This window comes from Varroa jacobsoni, unplaced genomic scaffold, assembly GCF_002532875.2.
Source record: "Varroa jacobsoni isolate VJ856 unplaced genomic scaffold, vjacob_1.0 scaffold_781, whole genome shotgun sequence".
Lineage (NCBI taxonomy): Eukaryota > Metazoa > Arthropoda > Arachnida > Mesostigmata > Varroidae > Varroa > Varroa jacobsoni.
Window position 1 is genome coordinate 29369 of NW_019213683.1, and position 9453 is coordinate 38821.

Sequence of the window (9453 nt, forward strand, 5' to 3'; positions counted from 1 at the left end):
CCCAATCGATAGACGAACTGCAAAGACGTAGAAAAGGCGTTGTATGTTATGTCTTGCTGCCGCCTGGCAAAACAATTGAATTGGACTCCTACTATCAGAAACTAACGAGATTACAATAAACCATTGAAGGAAATAACACAACTACTAAATAGAAAAGGCGTCGTCTTTCATCATGACAGTGCTAGACATATATCCTTAGCTGCCCGGCCGACACTGAGAGAACTTGGATGGGAAATTTTAATGCATTTGCCGTTGAAAAGTTGACGAATATAGTAATTTTTTTTTACTTTATTCTTTTATCAGGCTAGGGAACTACTATAGTGATTGGCTTTTCGCCTAGAACGACACAAATAGATATTCAACATAGTTACACCAATTTGCTTCTACGTATACTTAGCAGTATTTAGGTTTGTGGTAAAAAGAAACGTTGCCACGAAAAAAGTTAAGCTTACCTTTGGCAAATGTCAAAAGAAGCTCCCGTTGCGTAATTTTTATTAAATATATAAAAAAAAAATCGCTTAACATGCGAACTGTGTGATAAACATTTGGATACAGACATTCAGCGGCGAGCAATAGTCAGCCTGCACCACAATGATAAGTATTGTCGCATTAAAATAAAAAGATAATCTTATTCCTTTGTATTTATATACATGATCCGTTCCTTTAGGGAACCTATTTTCCCTACATGGTTCCGATAAGATTATACGTATATCTAAAACTTATCTATCTAAAACGTATCTGAGCCATTTAGTCGCTGCTTATAAGATTAAAGATTCTCTTTTCATTTTATGGGGATTAAGCATAGGTTGCACGCATGCTGTACGGTTGCGTTTGCTCATCTGTGGCTTAGTATGTCTCGTGTTACAGCATCGCGAGATAAGGTGTACATGAGAAGACTATGGCACAAATCGTCTATTAAAACATATGCCGAAGGCATGATTTTTATCTCTTGGATAACTTGTGTCCTAACGAGGGGTGGATTACGCGGGGGTAGCGCAGTAGGTTACGCATATAATTACGTAGGAGAAAATACCTTAATGGTACTGACTAAATATATGTGCTTAGGCTTTTCTTTATCGACCCTTTCCTATACAGAGAGGAAGGGTCGAGGCAAAAAGCCTTATATTTAGGGATGTGCGCCACTGGTAAGCTTCTAGTTCCAATTTGTTATCTACATTCCAGTGCAAGTTTCTCAAGTTTAAAAACGAATATAGCAAAAGAAAAATGTGGAATTAATTTGTGCTTCACCCAGCTGGAATCTGCCGAGAAAAAAATTGGAAGATCGTATCTAAACGTCAAAATTATGATTATTATGATAAAAAAATACAATCGGAACGATGGCGGATTTCGGTGAATTTTGGAAGTTGGGCTGAAACACGTCCAACTGGTGGAATATACCTGGTAACAAGGAGCACCTAAAAGACGTTTTCGAAGATATGCACGTCTCGCAGATGACACATAACCTTCTTGGAATTTATTTGACAATCACAGGTGTGTGTTCTGTAAATAATCCTTTCCAGTTTTATTAGCTCTCACAGTTCAAATTTATTTCTGCATGTATTTTTTTGAAAAAAACGACTGAGACAAATTTTGACTGAGCTTAATGTCCTTGGTGTCGAATTAGAAACCTATGTACCTAGTATGAAGAAGTACATATGATACATGCGTACGTTACAAAACAGAACCATGTAGTCTAGATCAGGTCAGTTTGATAGATCGACCCGTATAATATGTATTAACACTTAAAGTGTTGGGAGCTATTGTACTATTATCCCTCATATAATTGTTCTTTTTATAGGAATTGTCGGTTTGATCGCCAATTTTGTTGTGTTGGGCATGTTTTACCGTACACCAGGCCGGCTCTCACCATCCTCGATGGTTTTGTTGAACCTCACGGTCTCTGACATTTGCATCTTGCTTCTTGGGTTTCCCATCCATACGGTGGTTAACTTTGCTGGAAGGTAATTTCTACTTTCTAATTTGCATAATTAAATAAAGATCCGCAGAGTTCGGGAAAAGCTTTGCTGAATTTGTTTAAACCAATGATATAAGACTGCACTTCATTACAAATTTGTTAGATATTTCGTGCAACTTTTCGTCGTTATTATAAGCGTACTATGAGGTAACAATTCTGGTTACTGTATAGGAAGATTCTGCCTTAGTAAAAGAGGTTTATCAAAATAGGCAGGAAAATCTGGTGATAGACAAAACAGAGCGCAGCTTTTTTTAAAGCTTTATTAAACGAGGAAATTCGATGCGAGGCAAACTGTGCTACATTAGCAGGCGCAATGTTTGCGCTCTTGTAGTAGCAAGTTCGGCTGTAATCGCTGATACTGTGGAAGCTAACAAGATGACCCGCGCGGACTTTTTTGGTATCGCCTAACAAGTTGTATAACTCTACTTTTTGGACTTCGAGCGATTTGTCTACTTTAGAACGTTCTACACTCTGTGACTACTACTGGAGCCTTCACAAAATATCATCAACGAATGGAATGGTGAAAAACGAAATTCCTCATCTAAGTATAAAAACAACAACAAGTAGCAAAGGGCACGATGTATAACAAAAATCCATGTGTTCTACTCGATATTCTAGAGAAAATGATCATATAATTATTATAAGGCTGGGAACAAGGTTCATCCGCCGACATTAATATAATCTGTTTGCAGGTGGTCGTTCGGTGATGTCGGTTGCGTTTTATACGTTTTTTTTGGGTTTCTGTTTGGAACTGTTCATATTGGCACGCTTTCTGTACTTTCGTATGAACAATACCGCGCTATATCAGAGATAAAACCAGATGCAGTGCCCACGCAGAAGTACCTGGGTAAGAAGCAAGCTTTCCAAAGCTATTGACTTCGTTAAATAGGCAGTTTTTTTCAGATCCTGATTCTAACGACGTACTTAATAAATACACTTGTGTTTCTGAAGTCAAAACTTTAACGACTGAAGCTCTAAGTTGCTTGACGTAAAAAATTGACCGAAAAAAATCATTTGATTTCAAAACCATTCAAGATCATTTTATGTTTACGAAATTTGGCATACATGTGTCACCTTCTATTATTATAGTAACCTGAGTATCCCATGTAACACACTTGCAAATAAATATATACATTTCTATTTTGCCTCCAAATATTTTGATCCTTGTTACTCGTTTTGTACCCGAGAGTCATTCAAATTTATGTATTTAAAAGCCAGCAGATTTCTGGCTATAATGTTAGTCCGAATGCCATTTGGTTTATGATGGAATTGTTTTTAGTCCTTTTCGATCCTAATACATACCTCAACTAAACACATCACTAACAGCCATTTTTCCGCAGATCGTTTACATCGCCGTTACGTCATCTATATCACGTTCATCTGGGTATTTGCCGTCTTCTGGGCGCTTTTGCCAGTCATCGGATGGAGCAAGTAAAGCAATACATGCGATCTTAAAAATAAAACAGTCTAAGAGCTTTTTGTGATATTCACGTATTTTGTTGGTGTTTGCTAAGCATTCAGTTTCCTACCTGTTAATTCTTTTTACTCTCCTTGCAGGTACTATTATGAGCCCTATGGGACTGCGTGCACCATCGACTGGCAGCATAACAGCGCGAGATTCAAGTCGTATATTATAGCCTATTTCATTGGCGGCTATATGTTACCATTTGGTTTAATGGTCTACTCTTATGCAAAAATAGTTTTCATGAAGCGCACTTGCCGAATCGTTAATCGACGACAGCTTTAGTTCCAAAGCGATATCATTGCGTCACTCAAGCAAATCCAAAAAGAAGATCTTACATGGGTTCGTATGGGAAATATATATGTATATATATCGAAGGTGCAGGATAAAAAATTGTCAAATATATATGTATATCAATTGCCGGACTTGGCCTGTTAACTAAGTGTTCCGGCTCTTGCCGCGGTTGCTATCTTCGTCCTGATCATTGCTGCAGGACTGTATAGCGTTCGAAGTACTACATTAATGGCTGTCTTCATTAGGATAAAATATATCTGTAGCGTGTTCGTTCAGCTTTCATAACCAAGTTTTTATTCTTCCGAAGGGTTATGAGCTAGTATGTCATACGCTGGCCATTTGCTATGCTCTGGCTACATTGATCAACGGGATTCGAACGCATGGCGTACGTACCAAAGTTGTTGTCGCAGAAGCCGCGCTGGTGCGTTTGTTTTCTTGAATTCAACTGTAAAAACTCCTTCGACTAGAAGAACCACGGATGAGTTAAAAAATACCCACTGGCAACCGCAACTGGTCGTTATATCTGTCACCTAGGCTCCTCCTGGCCGGCTTCTGGGTAAAAAAAAAGGAGCTTTTGTTAATTCGATTCATACACAAAACATGACGCACTCTCTTAGTACTACAATTTTGTGTTTCTACAAAAAAAGAGCGACTCCCAAAAGTCATTCTGTTTAAGATACTCGCGGAACTAAAGCACACCTTCCAAAGTTCGGAAATTTTAATTGTGGGTATCACAAGGGCAGACGGACGCAGCACCGCAAGCCCTATCATGAGCTGGCCGTTAATCGTCAAAGACCGCGGTTTTTATCGATAAATTTTTTTTTATACACTAGTGTATGTGGTCAGGTGGACGTTACTCATTCATTAGTAGGTTAAAAGGTAGTTTTCGTAAAAATAAATGAAACCGTGATCGAGGGACTGATTGTGGCGTGACATACATTTCAGTTGGCACTTCTCCGATTTCCGATTCTTCCTGACAGATTCCTCCTCGACCATGCGTTTCATTAGATCTGTAATATAAGTACTACCTATCGACTTATTTATCTACTGATTTATTTATTAACTTTAGGCTACGCCGCAAGTGGGCCTTATTTATCATTTCTATATGTTAGTACGATATCCTCAATACTTTCAAAACTGTCACGCACTCTAGCAATTTGTGTCTATATACCGACATCATTTCTCAAAACGCAGTAAGGAGATATACTCGACGGTGTGGCAGAAACGAAAACAGTAGCTGATCGCTTAGATTTTTAATGTTGTCTTGCAGGAATATGCGTAAAGGGATGATGGGCACGCTTAACAAAGTGACATTTTCGCCGGCTGCACACATGAAGGACATAAATGCATGCCTGCTGTCCTGGGACAGGTACATACAACCCGCATCAAAGAAAAATAAAAATGCCTACTTGGATGACCAAAAAGCATAATGTACTATATAATATTATAGAATAGCACCTTGCCATAGATGAGTATATATTATAGAAGAGTACCTTGTACCATATCGTAGAATAGGAACATACGATCGCATATGTGACACCTCACCCAACCTAGTCGTAGTCACCGGATCATTTATGTGAGTTTATTGCAGGTGCCTGCAACCCGTAAGGATAATGTCGTGCTGTTCCCAAATGTTCACTCTCCTTATTAACTGTTAAGATAATACTTATTCTAACATGATCGATCCTAGACCTTACTTTCATGGCCATTTCCCTTGTTTACGTTTGCATTTTAAATACATCCTAAGGAATGCTATTTAAGTGAGTCAGCGTCATATATTTTCAGGCGATTATAATCGCGTGAAATTAGATGACGCTGATTTACATCATATCAATTTAGTAATACCAGTTTTTTTTCTACTCAAACAGTTTGGTAATTGACTCGACTTCAAGTACTTACTATGTCTCACGATTTTGTAGTGGCAATCACGACAAAAATAACTGCCGTATTACGCTCCAAGGAGCAACTCCATTGAAAAGTGATTGGCTAATATAATAAAACAATACTTTTGTACATGTAAAATTTATTGGCTTGTACCAAGTACACTACGTTTTCATCATGTGAACCCAGTTCATTTATGTAAAAAGAACGAAAAAAAATAGTTTTCTATGGTAAGAGGATTTAATTTTTTCGATCAGTAATAGAAAAAGTTTTCTGAAAAGAAAACCGCATCTTTTCGTATTTTTGTGTGTGCAATCACCTGAGCGTTGTTCTTGGTGCGATTTATGCGCTCATATAGAATATGATTTCGGTAGCTTTAATGCAGACAGCGGCATTATTATTATGTAGCAGTAGAATCTATGCAATATTGCTTGCCAACCGCATACATCTACCAATGGCTTTTATTAAAGCAACGAACACATGCAAGAAAGGTGTTTCACTGCTTGGAGAAACTAAGTCACATAGATTTTGTTGTCGGCAACACACAAACCACTGGAGAGTTGGCGAACTGTGTTCTCGTCCGAATCGCGTGGCTTGATCGTGTGTTTCTAGGAGGTCGAGCTCAGCTACTTATTTTACGTGTTTCTGTGCAAAATAAGGAACCAAGTTATTCTACTGTATAGATGTCCAATGTCCACTAAGCTCAACTTATGTTATGTTAACCAGCAACACGACCTGTTGGAAACAAACGATGTTATAAACTTGCGACGAGCAAATCGGTGCCTCAACTCGGCGTGTTCTTCCAGCGGAAAACAGTTTATACATTTGTATTAGTGCGCCAGCGAGTCTTCTAAGATATACAGAACGATTTGCGCGCGAGTGCTTTACTGGTGATAGTCCGTTATATATATATTGCTCTTGCATCGTCTAAGTGACTATTGCGATTGTGGAGAAGACAAAGCGGTTTTCAAAAACACAGATTAAGAAAGTGAAGACGTATTAACCCACATAGACTTCATCATCAGTAAGTCGTTCTTTGCAGTGGAAATAAACGCCTAATTGCTACCGCAACAATAGCGTAACCATATGTTCATGCAATTGGAGAAATATTTATTGAGTCAGTCTGTGAATTGATTTACGTATTTATTTTATATTCGCTACACCTCCCCATTGGTATGCACAATAAACGCTTCTGTAAAAACAAAGCAAACTTAGTTATTATTTTTTCCTCCGTCAGAGTTGTTTTTCCTCTGTGCGACAAATAGAGCCGAACAGCATAACAAATAGCAAAGAGAGCCGAGCGCGAAATTCCTGCACACCCTGAATATATTTACGCATATGCAAATAGATTTATATACACTCTACATACGCTCCCACCAAATGGTTGATACATATGATGTGCCTTTGAGCTACATGAATAGTTTAAATAAAGTGTGAAAGCTTGTTCTTGTTGTTTCATTATTATTATTTCAGGGAGATACGAGAGGAAATGACGAAAACGTTGGTCAAAGTGCCGGTTGCATACTTCAAATACACTAATGAATCTCTGCTGCTTTGGAAGAACTATATGCGGCACAGTTCAACCGCAGATAACAACAACCGTGGAGACGGAAATTATAGTACGATATATTATGATAAAAAACATCATGTCAAACAGACGTTATCATTACACACAGATTGTGTGATGTGCAGATATGATATATATAGTAGCATATATTACATAGACGCAGTTGTACATGTTATTCTGTTGTTGGCACATGGATACACAGGCGTCAAAAAAGTATCGAGAATGTGGCTTTGTACCAACCACACGTATCTTAGTTGTCCGCTCCGACCGATACCCGCAGAATGCAACGAACGTATGTACCGTTTTTTTTAAATATTTAGAATAGTTTTTAACCTATTTATGTTAGAAGACCTCAGCGTTACTGCTGTTTCTTTCAATTATGTGTTATTGAATTGTTAATATAAGATAACTTCAGCGTTGATTCATAGCCTAGTAGCCAAAAACCTGCTGTATAAATACCATTTGCACGGCTTTTAGCATTTCATTTTTCACGAAAAGGAGTATAGCCACAAATCGTTCGCTGCAAAGGTTTACACAATACAAGGTACAAGCACAACGTCCTGAACACCATACACTGAATAAAGTCTGAGTCTACTCTCGGCCAGTTGAATCAAGATTAATATTTCATAATGCCTGTCGTCCTCTATGTCTGGCGCGATTTGAGCCGCTGTTTCTTTTATAAGTGGGGTCAGGATGCCTAGTCCAAAATCGTCATTTACGCCCAGAAATCGTTACAACAGCAGTGTTAAAACTCCTACTTCACTCTGACGTCCTACCCACTGGTGGTTATATAATTTTTTCCCAAAAAATACACGTCAGGCCGCGAAGTTCTTTCCATGACTCTGACAAAGGTTTATCGATAGGTGTGTGACTATAAATGTTGTTAGCTGATAAGGTGCAGTATTTGGGTTGTTCTCTGATTTTTTCAAAGCCGTCGAGATTCCTATAAAGGAATACATAGTATGTATACAATAAATTACGTATGTTCGGTATCATTATACAATATACTAATGAGAGGATGCTCCACGTTTAGTAAGTATCTGCACGTCGTAGGTAAACAAACGTATTACTTATTGGAGAAAACATTGACCTACTACCTATAAAATGCAACGCCATGCTGCTAATTATCCTCATTAGACTGTACAACAAGTTCTACTTTTTCTATTTTTTGAACTTGGCAACCAAAAAAAAAGTCAATAAGGCCTATCGTTTATTCACCGCCTACCCGATGCGCTTAGAGATAACGTTGATTTCGATGCATCTTTCATATCTCTTGCTTGCTCTTAACTTACCGACAATTAGGCGTAAGGAATATAAATAGTACAGCCTGCCACTTGAAATTTAGACATTGAATGCAATGCCATGTGGCGCTAAGTACTTTATAGTTAAATATACGTTGAAAACGCGTAGTACTTGCATTCAAAGGACTAGTTTCAAGTGAGTTAAATATGCCTTCAGGCTAAGTGAAGAATCAACTATGAAACTTTTTTGAAGTCATGCTTTCTTAAAATCCCTATCTGTGAACAAGATCTGAGTCCAATGAACAACTGTTTGAATGAGCAAAACTATGAGCTTAATAAGGTTTTATTTGTTTTCAGTGTCAACAATGCGGGACCCTGATACATTTGATGCGTCTAATTAATGTGTGATCATTAGCACAAATAGAGTAATATACTGGATGATAACCTTTTAACGCAAATTTTGATACTTCATTAGTGATTTACTATTTTGGCAGCGATTTTGGTATAAAAAGTAATTTTCAGGTTACTCACGATAAAGGTGCCGCTAGCAATTTCATCTCTTTACATAAGTGCATTTTAAAACCTTATTCCCCTTCAGGGTCCAAGCAATCAACAAATATTTACGCGCGGTGTCTCTAATGTATATGTACTACCCTGTAATTGTGTTACCTACCAACGTTTTGGGTGGTTTTGTAAAAAATAGAAAACCTATTTGCAATATAAATTCAACAAAATTTATCACTATCGTGATGTAATTGTCGGGTGTTGTGGGATAATCTTTGGTACAGCGTCTCATGTTATACAGGGGTTCTTCGTCATCGAGCAAATGTTACACAATTATTCTCTGAGTGCCAAATATCTCCATCATAATCCCACAGATTTTGTGATATTCAGCTACGAACATTAAACTCCGAGCAGCTTACCACACAAGTACACCAAAAGCTTAGTCACATCATAGGTCATACTTTTGGTCTGATAACCGTAGTGGGGTTACGGTTGTTTGATAATCTTCGCATTGATTGATGCAATCTAG

The 9453-nt window shown here is 37.9% G+C and overlaps 1 protein-coding gene and 1 long non-coding RNA gene across 6 annotated transcripts in view; one reads left to right on the top strand and one right to left on the bottom strand.

The window, feature by feature from the left end:
* The first annotated feature begins 930 nt into the window (after positions 1–930).
* LOC111263664 (visual pigment-like receptor peropsin) lies at positions 931–9158 on the top strand. Of its 5 annotated transcripts, none has more exons than XM_022838966.2 (8): positions 931–1491; positions 1799–1961; positions 2668–2822; positions 3316–3406; positions 3533–3779; positions 5002–5100; positions 7086–7471; positions 8778–9158. In XM_022838966.2, the coding sequence occupies exons 1-5, from the start codon at positions 1437–1439 to the stop codon at positions 3720–3722; spliced, it is 654 nt and encodes a 217-aa protein (XP_022694701.1). In that variant the 5' UTR covers positions 931–1436; the 3' UTR covers positions 3723–3779; positions 5002–5100; positions 7086–7471; positions 8778–9158. The 5 variants fall into 5 exon arrangements, with proteins under 5 accessions (XP_022694701.1, XP_022694703.1, XP_022694700.1 ...); XM_022838968.2 differs by having other exon boundaries at positions 7086–7231; positions 7382–9158; XM_022838965.2 differs by having other exon boundaries at positions 7086–9158.
* LOC111263668 (uncharacterized) overlaps positions 1870–9453 on the bottom strand; it is a 19609-nt gene continuing 12025 nt past the window's right edge. Inside the window, exons 3-5 of the long non-coding RNA XR_002682358.1 lie at positions 4125–4283; positions 3278–3425; positions 1870–1954 (exon numbers count right to left, since the gene is read on the bottom strand). This is a non-coding gene — a long non-coding RNA (uncharacterized LOC111263668). The remainder of the gene's footprint in view (positions 1955–3277; positions 3426–4124; positions 4284–9453) is intronic.